Genomic DNA, 18,695 nt, shown 5'->3' on the forward strand with positions numbered 1-18,695 from the left:
GGGCTCAGCTGACCACTTTATCCATCATGACGCAACAGCATAGTACCCTACAAAATCTCAGGGCCTCTTACATAAAAAACGAGTTTTTCCTCGGGTGCAATTTTATGAGTAAAAAAGCTCAAGCTCAAGCTGTCACACGTATTCGAACCACTGTGCCTGGCAGACGTTGACGATCTCTATTCATCCATGAGTGCGCACCAGATCGGCAATACATTTCGCATGGGATACTCGTCACTAGTTGAACTGCTAGAGATACGCAACGCAAATTATGCGTGCCTACAGCAACAGAAAAGAAGTCCCACCTCACATAAATATTAAATAGCTAGGCATAGTAGTGTGGCAAAGTTTTTTTGTATGTTAGGCTCCTAAGTGGCAATTCCAATTTCTGGTTGCCAGTTTCAGTTGTTTTAGGTTATACGGTGGTGAACGACTTGGTGACGCGTTGCTGCGTTGCATTAACTATGGTATTTATGGCGCAATTTAATTAAATTATTCAAATGAAGTGCTCCTCTATAATGCAATGAAAACGAGTGCTTATCAGATCACTTTATTTCTTTTAACTTGAATTAAAGTGGTCGTATTTTAAAGCGAAAGTTCGAATCCGTAGATATTTGTAAAAGGAAATTCAGATACTCAGCTTGTGCAAGAAATAGTCATAGTGAGTATCAATAAATGGCTAATCGATGATTTCATTTTCAACTGAAATTGCTGAAAAAAGAAAAAAGTATATAAATATAAATTGTTAAAGCAGTTCAGTGCAAATATTGTGATCAATGGCGTTAAGTTAAAAGTTAAACATAAAATAAAATAAAAAATGATGAGAAAATCGCTTATTAAGAATTCGAAAGTGAAAATTTAATAAACCTAAGTCGATATTATGAATGTGCGAAATTCAAAGTGCTCTCAACAAAATACTGTGAAATAAAACAAAAAATAGATTACTCTAAAAATATCATACAAAAAAAAAAAAAAAAACCAAAAGAAAAAAGAAAAAAAGTATATAAAACTTGTTTCTTTAGAGAGAGAGAGAGCCTTATTTTACAGCTTAGTTGACAAAAAATAATAATAATTCATATGTATATTATTTAAATTCTCATAACCAATTCTATAATTAACAAGTAAGAAAGTCTAAGTTCGGGTGAAACCGAACATTACAGCTGTGCCCTTGAAAAGCTATTGTTGTTTGGTTTTTGTTGTTAATATCGTTATAAGTTATAAAGCTGCGCAATAAATCTTATATGGTTCTATTCTGAACTCATTTTCGTTCAAAAGAGGCAAAAAAGATACAGGGGCTACCCACTTATGAACTTGAGTGAGAAAAAAATGCAGTTTAACAGTTGTAGTTATGAAAAAAATGTTTATGCCAGATTTCGTTCGGATTGGGAGATTCTTGTTCGACATTGAAATTATTTTTGAAAGATTATCTAAAAAAAAAAGCGGGTCACGCCCATTTTCAAAATTTGTTTAAGTTTTGTTCTTAGCTCAACCATACCACTACTGAGGTAGGATATCAGTCAAATGCAGTTAAATACCATAGAGTTATTGCAAACTTTGTTAAGGTTAAACCTTTAGGAAAAGTGGGTGTGGTTTCCAACCGATTTTGATTATCTTCACTCAGTCTATATAGCTCGGAAAGATAGTGTCTAAGTGACAAATTTCAATGTAATATCTGTAACGGCCGTAAATCAAAGGCTTGTTAAACTTCCACGCCCATATTCCAACATTTTTTTGGATTTCATGTTTTGCGTCATGAAACTATTCCACCTACCAAATCTCATTAGCTTAGCTGTATTCATTTCTTATTTTTCAAAATTTGCGAAATCGACAAAGTGGGCATGGCGATCGTCCGATTTCGCTCATTTTCAATAGGAATCTATTCTGGGTAGAGCAAAAAACTGGTTTTAAAGGTATGACGCTTGCGAGCCTATAACACCGTTAACTATAACCCGATTTTCAGTTTCCCTTTGGATCGTATAAGAAAAGACCTTTCCAACGAAGTCTTAATATATTGTGACGAATATTAGCAACAATAAGGGATACTATCATTTCTAAGCCAACACTAAGCAGTGACTTGTATGCACATCAATAAATCAATAATTCAGGACTGTCATGGAATCCAAGTCGGTTTTGCGTTTTGTCGGAATTACAAACCAATATTGATTTAAATTGGTGTCATAAAACCGTATTGGTTTTGCTCTTTTCGAATGTAAATAAAACCGATGTTCGAATCAGCTGTTTTGCGGTGCACCGGCAATTTTAATGTAAATTTTTTTGGCAAAATTTTATAAAATAGTTGTTTTGTGCATTAAACAGCAATAAACAAATTAATTGACATGAAAATGGCATCAGCAGTTGTAGAATTTATATTATTGGAAGAAGAAAGTTGCTAGAAGGTCAAAAGGAAAATTTTGGAGAAATCGCAGCAATCCATTTGAGTTTCCAGAGACAGCGTAATAAAAACTGTTTCTTAATGTGGGTTTCTAGATATGTATAGTATATTTGCAGTTACATTGCATACTATCGCATAAGCAAAGAGGCTTTCCGAATGGTATTGGGCACCATTGAAGAATGTGTAACTCGCTCCAAAGTTCTACCAGTGCTGCAACTAGCAGCTACGTTACGATTTTTAGCTGAAGGACCCTATCAAAGATCAGTTGCAAGGATTCTAGCATGAGTGTAGGTAGAAGCACGGTCAAAGATTTTAGATGATGTGCTTCTTGAAGCCCTTCGGAATATCTGGATGTTTCTCCATAAATTCAGTCAAAATACTGTTTTGCATTGAATTTTTATGTTTTATCCTATTAAGAATGAAAATATATGTAAATTTACATTTATTTTTATAAAATAAACTTTTATTTACTTACATTTTTAGAAAATACTCAACTGCAAGAGAAATACAACTATGAAAAAATTAAATCCAACATCATTTAACTGATTGGATTGTTTCCGATAGCAAAACCGATATTATCGGATTCTGCGACACCTAAAACCGACACTAATTCCAATTCGAACATTAAACCGATAACATTGGATTTCATGACACCAAAGTAATTATTTTGTCGTTTTTAAATCCGATTCCGACAACAATTGGATTCCATGACAGCCCTGATTATGTCTATACATATGTCCATACAAGCAGCGGAGAGCAAAGCACAAACACATGCATATATCTGAGATGCTCCCAAAAGTAGGCAATAATTTGTGCAAGTGTCACTCACATACACACGCGCATATGAGAAGCTATAAACGTAGTTATAGCTGGTAATTTTCTAGCTGGTAACTAACTAGTAAATTCTAGAAATAGAAGCGCCTAGAAATATGTGAACGAGGAAACGACACAGTATAAAAGCTGCAACAGTTGAGGCACGAAAATCAGTTTGATTTAAGCAAGCTATCAGTTGCGAAGTATAAATGTTATTTTGAAGTACTTTAATAAAGGCCATTTTGCATTATTGAATAGTGGAGTTATTTATTCAACAGTTTAGTGATTCGAACGTTAGTGATTCGTCTTTTAGGATGATTGAATGAACTTGCGCTTTGCTTAGCTCCTAGGCTAGTCGCTCTAAAATTTTTGGTGCGGTCATTTAATTTTTCTCACTTATTGAACTAATATATAGATCCCAGATAAGAGAAGAATAGGAAAAAAAAGCAATTTGAATGTGATCTGGAAAACATCAGTACGGATTTCTATTTTATGGACGCACCGTTAGATCAATAGCGAGTTAGCTAAAATTTCAAAAGCTTTTAAGTTATGCACACCGTATCATCCAAATCAAAACATTTCGATCTGTATCTTATATTTGTTTTGGAGAGGGAAGTTATCTAATGTAAATTTTTTTTAAATAAGGGTTACACAAGCCAAATTCTTAAAATCACATGTTTTCGGAATTATTCGCATCTGCTCGAATAGTAAATATTTGGAATGTATAAAATAATATAAATAATAAAAAAAACGTTTGCCTCTAACTCACGAATATCTCAAACAAAATTTGCCCTTAAACATCTTAAATACTTTTTATAACGCAAATCAAATTCCATATTAATCAATTTAAAAAACCAACTAAATTCAATAAAACATTGTTCCATGTAACCAAATGTGATAAATTAGTGATCTAAAGGTAAACAAAAACAACAACAACATATTTTAAACGAAAAATATAAATTGCACATAAAAATGCAAAAGCAAACAAATCGTGTCAAAATGCCATCAAAGCAAAATAGCAAAAACCACAACATACATCTACTATCCATCCACCTGCAAGAATTTATCTATATTGCTCTGTTGCTTAGCATATTTGCATTGATTTGGCCTGCTGATGGCTTCAATTTTGCCAACCAACCAAATATAGCCATTCCAGCGCCACAACACTTGAAATTTTTCAAACCACAAACACGCAGTTCCTATTTTGGTTATACGTTAGTGATGCGATCGACAAGGTAAGTTTATCTAGTGTTTATTGTAATAGATACCTGTGTATTTAAATATTTTAATTCCGCTTTGCATATGGTCGTTTGGTGAATTTAAAATTCTGCTAAGCTTAACTGAATAGCGAGAAATGATCATTTACTAAACATAGATTAGAGACAGTTTATTCTCAGCTTAATTAAAATCAGTTAGGTAATACCAATTAAGGTTTAATTTGCGCTGGCCATACCTTAACCGTTGTTTTATACACATTTCAAGGCCCGTATTACTTTGTACGATCGCTCATTTCACGATCAGTTTCATTTAAAACCCTTCTGTAATTTTGCTACTGTGATCGAAACTACCTTTTTATATTAAAACAATTCTGAAATGATAGAATGAATTTTGAGAAATAGGAATCATTACATCTATAATTTATTTTAATTTTTATAAACTGTTTTCAAGTCCATAGTTATCTTTTGAAGGAAAATGGTTTTCAGTCCGTGATCGTAAAACGTAACACAGGCCCAATTTTGACCCACCCTTATATGCTTACTTATATTAAAGCTATGAACTTATTAGCATACAAATTTTGCACTACACAATTATTTAATTATTATAATTTTAGCTTTGGGGTTATATAATTCGAATGCTTTTTCTTATTCCCACGGCTATTATAGTCTCCCAATTTGAAAACAGTTGTATTGGCGTAAATAAAATTGTGTTAGTAGAAAATATATGGACTTTGAATAATCAATGTTTATTGCATAATAATTTTTTGTCAGCAATTAGTTACACCTGACATACATATTTATAAGACTTCAATTAAAATATGTAGAAGTAGAAGAATTGAAAAGTACACGGTTAGCAGTTTGAGCCCATAAACAAATGAGCCCAGATCATGCATTCCGGATTTCTTGTATTTGTAATCGAATTTGAAAAAAAAAAAAACAAATTAATGACGTAGCGCTTTTTTATTACATTTCTCTCATATTTCGCTAACAGTGTTCGGGGTATTTAAAACCATGAACCATTTCATTTGTTTATGATTTAAAACTGTTACCTGAGTAAACGAGCACGCCGGAGTTAGAGTTAAATTTTCGGAGTATATATTTTCTCCCTTTATGGAAAGCAGGCGAACAACTAGCATCAAATTGATTTGGTGGAGTAGCAAACCTTTTGATTGTGTTTATGGTATCATATGTTTCTTAGCAAAAAAGTTATCTGCCTTAAGGGCCTGACAAAGTTGACATAGTCATAACGCCATAGTCATAACCGTATTTTGACTTATCCATATCAATTTGCATCGGTTACTGGTGCCTTAACCTAAAATATATGAAAATTTCATAAAAAAAAGAAAATGCAAATAGTTCCGAACAAATTCCACAAATAATTAGTCACTTAGTCAAAACGTATCCAAAACAATAAATAAAATATCCAAAAAGTTAGTGAATTCACGAAGGAAATATTTATAGGTTATAGATATGGCGAAATATCAAAAAATAATTGGTTGATATGGCATGGTTATGGCTAGGGCGTTATGGCATGACACCATTGATTAACTTTCCAGAAGGTTGTTTGGATCAACTGTTATGGACTGTATTATTGGATATCTCAATGCCATGACTTTTATCAGATGCAACTGACTTGAAGTCGACCATAAACGTGTAGGATGACCAATTAATGGGAACATTTAAAAACATCACACCACATTCTGGAAGAAAAGTGGCTGTAGCCCCCCGGATACTTATGTCGAAAAAATATGATTATAATTATTATTATGGAAACGTATATAGGATCGTTCTTAACAGTCAACTTGGCTTGGGTTTACCATATAAGATAAAGAAGCAAAAAATTGAGTCTTGCGGTAAATGAGGACAAGACGAAGTACTTGCTGTCATCGTGCCCTTTGCAGCCACGTCACTATTGACGGATATAAATTCGAGAATGTGAGAGATTTCGTAATTTTGGGAACCAGCATTAACAGCATAAACAATGTCAGCTTAGAAATCACACGGTGAATAACTCTTGCGAAGAAGTGATTCTTTGGAAAATTGAAAAGTAAAGTCCTCTCTCGATGTCTACAAGTCGCTCACCATACCTGTCCTGATGTATGGCTCGGAATTATGGACGGTGTCGAGAGAACATAGGATGGCTCTTGGAGTATACGAGAGGAATGTTCACCGGAAGATTTATAGCCCTATCCATGATGATGGCAAAGAGGTATAACGATGAGCTGTATGAGTTTTACGCAGATATGACGATAGTGCAGCGAATAAAAACAGAAAACTTTTCTAGCTAGGTCATGTTATGCGAATCGGCGAATGCGCTCCGTCTAAGAAAGAAAGTAACCACAATTTGGAAGTAGAGGAAGGAGAAGACTTCCACTGAGTTAGGAGAGGCAGTTTTGATCTCGCTTGGTGCTCCCAATTGGTGGCGAATGTCAAGCAATTTCGATAGTAAATCGATAAATTTTCTAACATTGCGGTTTTTTTTAACTGTTTTCTTCTAGGTGTGCGATACATTAATTTTATCAATGCATTGATTTTTTGTTCCCAGACCAAATTGCGGGGATATATATGATTTTTGGTGATGATCAAATAACAATTTGAATAAAAAAAAAAAAAAAAATAAATGTAAGGCGCGATAATATCCGAAGAGATTTAAGGCCGAGCTTCTCTTCCAATTTGCGTCGTGCTCCTCTTGATTTTCCCTACAAAAATGACCGGAGGGGATCTACATGTTTTATGCCGACTCTGAACGGCATCTGCAAGGCAGATGAGTTTTCACTGAAAGCTTTTCATGGCAGAAATACACCCGGAGCGCTTGCCAAACACTGCCGAGCGGCGACCCCGCTTAGAAAAATTTTGTTCTAATTGAAAAACCTTATTTCTAAAATTTTTATGTTGCATTGCCCGGGGTGTGAACACAGGGCATATGGTGTGGTTGGCGTAAGAATTTGAATACCGTAAAACATATACACTACTATATGCAGTAGACTATAAAACATGCAATGCCCTATACGCACGTCTCAGCAAGTGATGAAATTCAGACGTTCTTACGTCAGACTTCAAGCGTACCTAAGAATAAATTTATTGACGTTTAAATTCGTGCTTAAAATATTTATTCAATTAAACGCACAAATGCGTAAGTTGGTTAATTGGTGAAGAGCGGAGTGGAAAAGTGGTTAAAAAATGTTAGAAGTAAAATAAAATAATAACGAACAATTAATAAACTACATAGATTGACACAAATTTGCGAAACAAATAATGTGTGAATATCATGTACTATGTTAGTTAGAAAACAAGTAAGGACGGGACTGTCTTCGGTTGTGCCGAAGGCTTCATACCTTTCATACCTTTACGAATGGCCTAAACAGTAATCTTACCCCATTCGTAATATCCATATGAAATATGTAGTGAACAGATGTACATTGTACATACCTAAGCGTCTAAGATAAATATAAACTAACCAAGTAAGGAAGGCTAAGTTCGGGTGTAACCGAACATTACATACTCAGCTGAGAGCTTTGGAGACAAAATAAGGGAAAATCACCATGTAGGAAAATGAACGTAGGGTAACCCTGGAATGTGTTTGTATGACATGGGTATCAAATGGAAGGTATTAAAAAGTATTCTTAAAGGGAGTGGGCCATAGTTCTATAGGTGGAAGCCTTTTCGAGATATTGGCAAAAAGGTGGACCAGGGGTGACTCTAGAATGTGTTTGTACGATATGGGTATCAAATGAAAGGTGTTAGTGAGTATTTTAAAGTTGGCTGGGCCTTAGTTCTATAGGTGGACGCCTTTTCCAGATATCGCCATAAAGTTGGACCAGGGGTGACTTTAGAATGTGCTTGTACGATACGCGAATCAAATGAAAGGTGTTAGTGATTATTTAGAAGGCAATGGGTATCAAATGAAAGGTGTTAATGAGTATTTTAAAAGGTAGTGGGCCTTAGTTTTATAGGTGGACGCCTTTTCGAGATATCGCAATAAAGTTGGGTCAGGGGTGACTCTAGAATTTGTTTGTACGATATAGGTATCAAATTAAAGGTATTAATAAGGGTTTTAAAAGGGAGTGGCCCCTAGTTGTATATGTGAAGGCATTTTCGAGATATCGACCAAAATGTGGACCAGGGTGACCCAGAACATCATCTCTCGGGTACCGCAAATTTATTTATATATATAATACCACAAACAGTATTCCTGCCAAGATTCCAAGGGCTTTTGATTTCGCCCTGTAGCACTTTTTCATTTTCTTCTACTTAATATGGTAGGTGTCACGCCCATTTTACAAATTTTTTTCTAAATTTATATTTTGCGTCAATAAACCAATCCAATTACCATGCTTCATCCCTTTTTTCGTATTTGGTATAGAACTATGGCATTTTTTAAATTTTTCGTAATTTTCGTAATTTGGGCGTGGTCATAGTCGGATTTCGGCCATTTTTTACACCAAGATAAAGTGAGTTCAGATAAGTACGTGAACTCAGTTTAGTAAAGATATATCGATTTTTGCTCAAGTTATCGTGTTAATGGCCGAGCGGTAGGATAGACTGTCGAATGTGCATAAAAACTGGGCGTGGCTTCCACCGATTTCGCCCATTTTCACAGAGAACAGTTGTCGTCATAGAATCTATGCCCATACCAATTTTCACGAGGAGTGGTAAATTTTTGGTCGACTTATGGCATGAAAGGTATTCTAGATAAATTAAATGAAAAAGGGCGGAGCCACGCCCATTCTGAAATTTTCTTTTATTTTTGTATTTTGTTGCACTATATCATTACTGGAGTTGAACGTTGACATAATTTACTTATATACTGTAAAGATATTACATTTTTTGTTTAAATTTGACTTAAAAATTATTTTTTTAAATGGGCGTGTTCTTCATCCGATTTTACTAATTTTTATTTAGACCATATATAATAATAGTAGTAACGTTCCTGCCAAATTTCATCATCAAACTTTTAAATTACCTTCTTGCCGGTGCCACGCCCACTGTCCAAAATTTTACTAATTTTATATTCTGCGTCAAGATCAACCCACCTACCAAGTTTCATCGCTTTATCCGTCTTTGGTAATGCATTATCGCATTTTATCTCTTTTTCGAAATTTTCGATATCGAAAAAGTGGTATCAAAAAGTTTCATAAATTTTGTTTTATTTTTATAAAAGCGGTATTTATGTATAAATTGCCATGCATCGTGAAATGCCAAAATTTTGTGCTTACTACTATTTTCATGCTCAAGAAAAATGCGATTTTTTTCTTGAATGTTTGCTTTTGATCTGCGTACAGCGCTTAATAGTACCAAAATGTAAGCTTTCGATTTCAAAGTATTTTCGGAAGAATGTATGTATTATGTTTTTAAATACTTTTTGTATTTTTGATTTGATACCTTTATCATCACTGGGTGTGCACATTTCATACTTACATAATTTTAATAAAACAATGTAAATAAAGTTATGTTTAAAGACGCAGAGTGAAAATTTCTGAAAGTGATCACCGAAAAACGTCATAATTTTTTATTTTTGAGCAACAAAGATATTATTTGATAGCTTTCGATAATACAAACAAATGCTCGTCTTCGATTTTTCCGAAAAATACTGTATCCTTAATTATCGCCATTTGAATTTCCTTTGTCCTTTTTCTTTTAAATTTGAATAGCAGCCGATAGACTCCACCGATTTTGACAATTCGGTAAAAGTCTAATTGAGGCGTCGACTGCTAATACGCTACCAAAAATATCGAGGGAGGTGTCAAACGACGCGTATTGGCCCCAGTATTAATAATTTGAAGGCGCAAAAGAAAAATTTTAACTCGTTTAAAAGATATTAAACAAAAACCGAAAAATGACCCCCGGGTCCTACGAAACCGGGGGTGGTATCCATAGTATTTTTGCGCAGAACACCTTTCTGCATTGGCGGCCTTCGGCCGCGCTCATAAAAAATTATCCTGTGTGGGTCCAACATCGGTTTGGAGACCAAAACTGTATCCGCGCTAAACACTTATGTTTACAGTTTTTTTTTGGGTACAACAACATTACAATAACCACATGAAAATAGCCCACTTCAACTGCAAATATCTCCCGGCAGAGATAAAATTTTTCTTTTCCGCCTTCGGATTATTGTTGTCGAGGTCAATACGCGTCTTTTGACACCTCTCTCGATACTTTTGGTAGCGTATTAGCAGTCGACCCCTCAACTAGACTTTTACCGTCAATTCAAACACCAATTTGCTTGTAATTAAAAACTCTTTAATACGCCAACCTAATAAAACCGCACTGCGATTTTTTAGAGCATCAAACAACCTGCGTTTTTTGCCCTAACCGAAATATGTATGCGTTGCGATAATGTAAAACATGTATACAAACGTCAAATCTAAATGTCACGCAGACAAAAATAGGAAATCGAGTTAGGTTTTCACATAGCAAATTCAATTTTGGTTGCTTTCATACAAGTTGTATGTGCATGAGACCTTTTTGACAGAAAATGACTTGCTTCCGTTTATATTACACATTTTTTATTTCTGTGAAATAAATTTCTATTTTTAAAATTGTTGCAAAAACCGTTCAAAAAAAATTGTTCTGGAGCACATTTTTGCACGCAAGGAAAACCACATACGCAAAATTTTACTCTCTATGATATTCCGTTGAGAAAAAATGGCCCGCAATACTCATGCTAGATATTTTCATTTCCACACCTTGGACTTGAAGATTTTCCATACAAAATTTTATTTTTCAAATACTTTAAGTATTGAACATTTGAATATTTGTTTTCTTTGTATATTTAATTTTTGTGAAGCTGCTGATGTGTGCTTTAGTACAGAGTAGTTTTCATACCTATTGGCGAATACGGTCTCGAGATATAGGCCAAAACGTGGAATCGGATACCCCTAAAATGTGTGTGTAATATGGATATCAAATGAAAGCTGTTGCTGAGAGCTTTAAAGTAATTTTCATTGTGATATTCGATTTAATCGAATCAACCTGGCAAAACTGATAAATATGCATGCGAGCCGAAATAAAGACATGAATTAATGATACCCACATAACTATTTACATACGTACTATTCGATTTGCCTGAAATTTGGTATATATGTAGATTTTCCTATATTAGTATTTATGATCCCTATTTCCGGGAATTAGACCAGTGACGGACTGGGACTGTGATTAGGACTAGGACTTGGACTGAGACATGGAGTGGGACTGGGACTCGGAATGTGACTGGAACTAAATACATACCACCCTCTGGGACTGGCAATAAGGGATGAATAAGAATGAGAAGAACTTGAGAGAAGGGAAAAGAGGTAAGGAGAAGGAGACTGAGAAAGAGATAGAGTGAGACAAAGATACCCTTAGATCCGCGCATGGTTGAAATAGTGTAGAAATTGCGAAAAGTTTCTTATCTGAACAATCGGTTGTAGGAGACATATGCTATATATAGGACCGATCTCTTCGAATTTTTCAGGCAACAATACTTGCTATATGCGAAAGCTTTTGGTGAAATTTGAAGCTTATAGCTGTTAAATTGGGCAGGGGGGGGGGGGGGGATATATGTTATATATACGACCTATCTCATCCATCTTTTTAGGAAAAAAGTGTGCAATATACGAAAGCATATGGTAAAATTTTAAGCTTCAATCTGATAAATTGAGGAGATGACAAAAATCGTCTTTTCTGAAAAATCGGTTGTATAAGGTATATATGCTATAGTGGTCCGATCCGGCCGGTTCCGACAAATGTCTAATCGGACACCTAAATATACCCGCTCACCAAAATTTATCAATGTATCTCAATAATTGAGAGACTATTTTGCATACAAACAGACAGACGGACATATCTAAATCAACTCAGCCCTTCATCTTGATCATTTCGGTACACTTATTAGTGGGTCTACCTATTTTCCTTAAAGGACTTACAATTTTGAGAGTCGTGACAAAGTTAATATACATTTTCATTTTCATGAAAGGTATAATATCATCTAACGATGTTTAACTTTAAGCCCGATCACGGTTGTCTTTTTCAATAATTTGTTTGGAGGGGATTTCGCATTCCGCTATTTTAAAATAATATGGGATAGTTTTTGAAAAATGCTTCTAAAGATAATTGGTGTAAGGTGGCTTTTAAAATAATATGGGATAGTTTTTGAAAAATGCTTCTAAAGATTATTGATGTAAGGTGGCAATGGTGAAATTGTATCTCTACCGATTTTACACTATACTACAGACCCTGGTACATATTAAAACATACCTGCATTAAAACTTATTTCTTAAAATTTAAAATATTTATGCAAATTCTTCACATGATTTCTATTCTCTTGGTGCCAGTTTTTGCAACAATTGTAAACTTTAGATATTTTGCTACGTTACGATATTATTACTTGCACTTTCAGTTTACATACACAGTTTTATGTTGGTAAATTTGAGCGAACTCCACTTTCAATTGAATTTAATTAATTTATTCTTTTCACATTTGCTTACATCAATCAAAGTAAAAAAATATATGTATATTTAAAGAACTACAAATAAGTCAACGTATGTAGTAGGCGTCTTCTTGATTTCTACGTGAATGTCTCGATAGACAGACGACTTATCACATCACATGTCACTTGAAGCGATTGCATGTTTTATGCTTGTCACTTTGTTTAGTTTTTGTTTGCCCATTGGAAATTACAGCCCCAGACATCTGAGACTACTTATTTATTTTTAAACATAATAGTAGATAAAGTGGAAGATAAACACTTAAAAATTTATGTATGTATACTTATGTATATTATTTATTGTTAACATACATATACATACATCTATTCCTTTGAAAGATTTGCAAATTACTTACTTACGAAGCCCGAACAGTTGAGTGAACTAACTATTGGCCCACAGTACTTAACTCAACTAACTTTTTTAAGTAGATATGAATGTACTTATATATATTAACATAAATTTATGTATGTGTAGTTAATAAACTATATAGGTAATAATCGATTGTGATGTTTTGTTTTATTACTTTCCTCTCAGTAAGTATATGAATCATGAAACGAACCTATTGTGCGAAAACAAGTTTTCGAGAAACACGCGTTTAAAGTTTTTGTTTAGCTTGATTCTATGTAGCGGCCGGCCGTTGTGAACGACTTTTGTAATTAAAATTTAAATAACTTCCCGATAAGCTACAAGCTTGAAACTTGGAATATAGTTCAGAACCCGATGAGAATGCAATAATAAGAAAAAAATCTCCGATAGGTGGCGCATGGATCGAAATATTTCAAAAAATAGTATTTGTTGTCCGATTTGGCTTTAAATGCAAAATGTGATATGATATGATAATGTGAAAAAAACTAAGAAAGATAGAAAACTGCGATTTGTTCCACTGCAAAGAGCGTTAAATTTCCTATAAGAATCACTAAAAAAGTGAACAACGGTATTTTCGCACAATAGGGTCGTTTCATGATTCCAGATCACATATATTATTATATTTAGCAGCGACCAGAACAGCAGCAGTGGCAATTTCTTTAAAAAAATTTCGTCAATTGAACTCTTTTTTTCGATATTTAAAAAAAGTCTATGAATTTTATAACTAAAACTATCCAAACCAATCTCAAAAACATTTTCGAAAAAATCTGTACACTCGAAGAAAATTTACGAATATTTCGAAACTTTTATTTAGAGCTCTCAGCATTTTTTTTTTAGTATGCTATTTTGTAGGTCACTCAAAAATCGCATTAATTTTTGACAACTTTTTTTCCAAAAGGTGTTTCAGATTTTTCCCCATATAAAAAATAATTTTTCACCCTTTGTATGGAAAGAACAGCTAGATCTTAAGCAATTGGGCTACGAAACTAAAATAATTACCAGCGCGTAATACTTCCAAATGGAATTTATTCCGAACTACTCTTCCAATTTTCGTCGTGATTTGTCAAAAATTGCCACTGCTATTTTTTTTGTGCTATGCTTTATATACGTTGTATATGGTTTATGGCTACCTCAGATCAATGACACCGAAATTTTGCGCGATGAAGTTTGTATATTTATATTTTTAAATTTTCAAAATTTGTGTTTGAATAATAATAATTGGACGTTGTGGCAGCGCGCTGCCCTCAAGTGGCCCAATGACAACAGGCTAATCCTGTTATCTTGTTCATCATTTTTTTTTGTTTTTTTATTTTTTTATAAATTTTGTTTTTTTGTTTTTGTTTTTTTTTTTTGGCGAGTCATTGATGGGCAGTGGTTTGTCAAGCGACGAGATGCTAAAACACCTTTAGCTCTATTGACAGTGGCACTTATATAAGAGTTGAAGCTAAGTTTGCAGTTCATTGTAACTCCCAAGTCTACCAAAACATTAATCATTTCAAAGTGTTGGTTGTTAATTATGTAAGAAGCTGGTTGTAAATTCCTATGCGAAAAACACATAAATTTACATTTTTGAAGATTAAGTAAAGAGTGGCATACTTTATCGAATGCTTTATTAAAATCGGTGTATATAACGTCGGTGTGAAGATTTTCTCTGAACCCGTTCGAAATGTGAGTTGTGAACTTAAGTAAATTAGTTCTGGTTGATTTGTCGTTACAAAAGCCATGCTATGCCACGGTAGTTTTCAATGGACGACCTAATGCCACTTTTATGCAGAGGAATGAGTTAAACAGATCAGTAAGAAGTTGGTAGATATATTCTGCACATTTTTTAAGAAAGCATGCGGGAGTTAAATCAGGGCCGCACGTAAAAAAGTCTTTTAGGGTCTTTAGGTACAAAAAAAAAAACATCTTCAGGTAATAAAAGTGGAGCAGAGTTTGAATTACTTGAATGCAGTTCATAAGGATATTTCCCAGGTGCCAAAGCAATCTTTCCGGAATAATTAGATTTGAAAAATTGAGCGAAGAAATTCGTAATCTCTTGATTTTCGTTAGAAATGTTACCATTAAACTTCATAGCGGAAGGAAAACTCTTTACCCAATGTTTAGAATTTACGAAACCACAAAACGACCTTGGATTGTAAATAATTATCGTCTTAATTTTACAGATCTAAGCTTTATAGCACTTTTTATTAAGCTCAAAATACTTATGACGCAGAATATCATAACGAACGTAATCGAAATGTAAACTAGTCTTCTTATATAATTTGAAGTAACATGACATTTTGTTTTTCAAAGATTTTAGTTCTTTAGTGGTCCAGGGTTGCATTGATTCATCATATGAATAAAAACGTTTTGGCACATACTTTTCAAATAAGGTATAACTGATACTATTAAAATAAAGACCGTTCTGATCCACGTGCGCATTATGTTGAGGCCAAGTTATTTTATAAAGTTCTTCATTTATTTTTTTAAAATTGGTTCTTGAAAATTCAAAAGAACTGGTATAACACCTGGTTTATTTATGCAACCATAAACGTTGCCCATGGTTTACTTGTTTGTATTTTTTAATTTTATTTTATATATATTTTTTTTTCAAAGATATACGCTAAGTGATGCCAAAAGATATAGAAGTTCGACCTAAAAAAAAAATTTGATCAGTTTTTAAAACGTTTGTTGTGCCAGAAAAATTAATGTGCTAAATCTCGGAGAATAAAAGGGATGCGAGCAAAACAGTTATGTCAATTGAAAGAACATATTGTGAGTATAATTTATTGATACATTTTTACATTAAAAACTAATACTTCTAATTTAAGGGAGCAATAAACTTTGAAACTCGATTTCCCAACATTTTCATTTTCATGCTTCTGGTAAATGGGCGACGATATATATATTAGAGCAGGTCGATTTAAAAATCGCTCATTGCTCTGTGCTTGGGTATATGACTCATTGGGTTTTCGATAGTTGTTGATGTAGTTGCTTCATCTTGCGGTGTAGAAGATGGTAGATTCATTGTAAACTTTTTGATTTGGAATGGTCACTTCACTTATTATTTTTTTTGAAATATTTTTTTTATGTGAAATTAGCACTTCACAATTTGAGTTCTTCAAAACGGCTTAATGCATTCACAAAAACTGTTGCGTTATATATGGTCTACGAGACGAGGTAATAAGAAAGAAACGGTAATTTCAATTCTACCTGCTGTGTCTTGTGGTGGCTTAAAAAAAACAACACAACCAATTCTACGATCTGCAATTGTGTCACAGTGATACCTTCATTTTTTAAAACGGTTGAATAAAAAACCCACACAACTATGTTTACGACATGCAAATGCATCACAGTGATGCCTTGGTTTTAAAAGGGTTGTAAAAACGCTAATTTTTTTAATTTCTTTTCTATTACTAAGTTAAATTCATTTTAAGCACGCTTTTATTAGCTTGGCCTGTATGTAACGGAATCTTTGAGCTTAATTTTCACTGTTGGAATATCCAAGTAGTTCGACTACGCTCAGTACCAAACACCCTTTATAACGAAATGTAACAAACAACAATATGTAACTGTATACTCTTTTCTCTCATTATAACTTTAATATGAAACATTGCTCTTTAATATTCTTTTCAGTCCTTTGTTAACCGTATACCGGAACGCATCGCTTTTTCTATATATGTGCTCAAATAAAACTATACTTTAACGGCGCTTAGCTGGAATCCACCGTGTTATAATTTCTTATATTCACCGGTTTCTAGAAGTCTGATTAATTTGAAATTGCATACGTATCAAGGACCGATGACAATGCATTAATGTGATGGTGTGGTGACATAAGGTCAACGGCCATAAAGTCAACTGGCCTTATCACCACTTTGAATGGCGATAAGTGTGATCGCAACTTTACACACCTATCAAGGCTCGATGACAATGCATTAATGTGATGGTGTGGTGACATAAGGTCAACGGCCATAAGGTCAATTGGCCTTATCACCACTTTGAATGACGATAAGATTGGTTGCAACTTTGCACACCTATCAAGGCTCGATGACAATGCATTAATGTGATGGTAAGGTGACATAAGGTCAACGGCCATAAGGTCAATTGGCATTATTACCACATAGCCATTTAGCTGATTTTTTCATGTAAAGTGCAAAACCGGCGATTTTTTGTAATGTTTGTATGGTGAACCCCCAGGGGGGTTCCATGGGGTGTGCCACTGGCATCGGTGGGTCGGGCCTCCAAAACTAGTGGGGGTCGGTCATTCATTTGGACTCGATTGGAGCACTCTAAATGGGTCAAAGTGTGATTTTTCATAATTTGCCCCTACTCAAAAGTTCGACCCAAATTGGGGGACATCAGAATTCGTTTTTGGAGGTATGTTTCCTTCGTTAAAGTTTCTTATTTTGATCCCTAGAATATGATTTTCATAGAGCAATGGGCGATTTTTTTGCCTCACCACAAATCGACCCGGCCTAATATATATATTTTTTTAGTCAAAATTATATAGGCAAAATAGTTCCCAGGAGCCTTTCGCTTTGGTTTGTTTCGTTGCATTCAAGGTCCCTTAAAATTATTATTAAATTTGTTCCATATAAATTGTATGGGAAACTTTAATTTCACATCTTTTGACCAGTATAACTCAGTAACGTGATACTATAAGAAAAACCTGTTAACATTTGTCTGTAAAAATCAACATCTCATAAAACACCTGAAATAGAATAATCGCTAAGCATATTAGTTCAAAAGCTAATCAAGACCCATAGTTGATATAAAAAATTATATTTTCTAGTGAGGTGTCTTTCTGTAATAAATTAATGCCAAAGTTCGGGTCAGATAAAATTGAATGCCACTATTCTACTGTTTGAGAGGTTTTTGGCGATCGCCGTGGTGTGGTGGTAGCGTGCGCGCCACCTACACGGTAGGTTAAAGGTTCAAACTCCTAGTGTAGTTACCATAAAAAGATTCTCAGCGGAAATTCCTCTACTTGCAAATTTCATTCGGAATCGGCATAAAACTTGAAGGTTCCCTTATGCGAAATCGTAGGTAAAATTAAAAGAGGAACGTCTCAAATTAGAAGAGAACCCAGGCCTAAATTTTCTCGGTAGTATATCGGTGTAAGCACAGAACTTTTTTTTGTTTTTTTTACTTTACCAAATAAAAATATACAAAAAATGTCATAAATATGCATAACTAGCATCAAATCAAGGTGAAAGACGTCATTGCAGTCACGAATGAATGAACGTGTTCTGTAATAAAAGTATGATCATTGCTTATTGTTTACGCTAGATAAATATTATGCATATTTATAAATGACCATTCACATAACCTTAAAAGTATAGTTAATACGTAGATATACATTTCTGAATCTTGTTTACTCAAGTGTAATTGTTTGCATTAGCCATACGGGGTTAGTTTTTGCTCTGCATTCTCTTTCATTTGCTCGTATATTTATTATGCCCA

The 18,695-nt window shown here is 34.0% G+C and overlaps 1 protein-coding gene across 5 annotated transcripts in view; it reads left to right on the forward strand.

The window, feature by feature from the left end:
- scb (scab) overlaps window positions 1-18,695 on the forward strand; it is a 256,100-nt gene that overhangs the window by 166,291 nt on the left and 71,114 nt on the right. For 3 of the 5 annotated variants that reach the window (XM_067775767.1, XM_067775766.1, XM_067775769.1), the window contains exon 2: window positions 4,109-4,437. The exons of 1 other annotated variant lie outside the window; for it this stretch is intronic. In XM_067775767.1, coding sequence (XP_067631868.1) covers window positions 4,175-4,437 — 263 coding nt within the window. In that variant the 5' untranslated portion in view covers window positions 4,109-4,174. The remainder of the gene's footprint in view (window positions 1-4,108; window positions 4,438-18,695) is intronic. One more of the 5 variants, XM_067775768.1, reaches the window with a different exon arrangement.

Source organism: Eurosta solidaginis, chromosome 3 (genome assembly GCF_040869045.1).
Source record: "Eurosta solidaginis isolate ZX-2024a chromosome 3, ASM4086904v1, whole genome shotgun sequence".
Taxonomy (NCBI): Eukaryota; Metazoa; Arthropoda; class Insecta; order Diptera; family Tephritidae; genus Eurosta; species Eurosta solidaginis.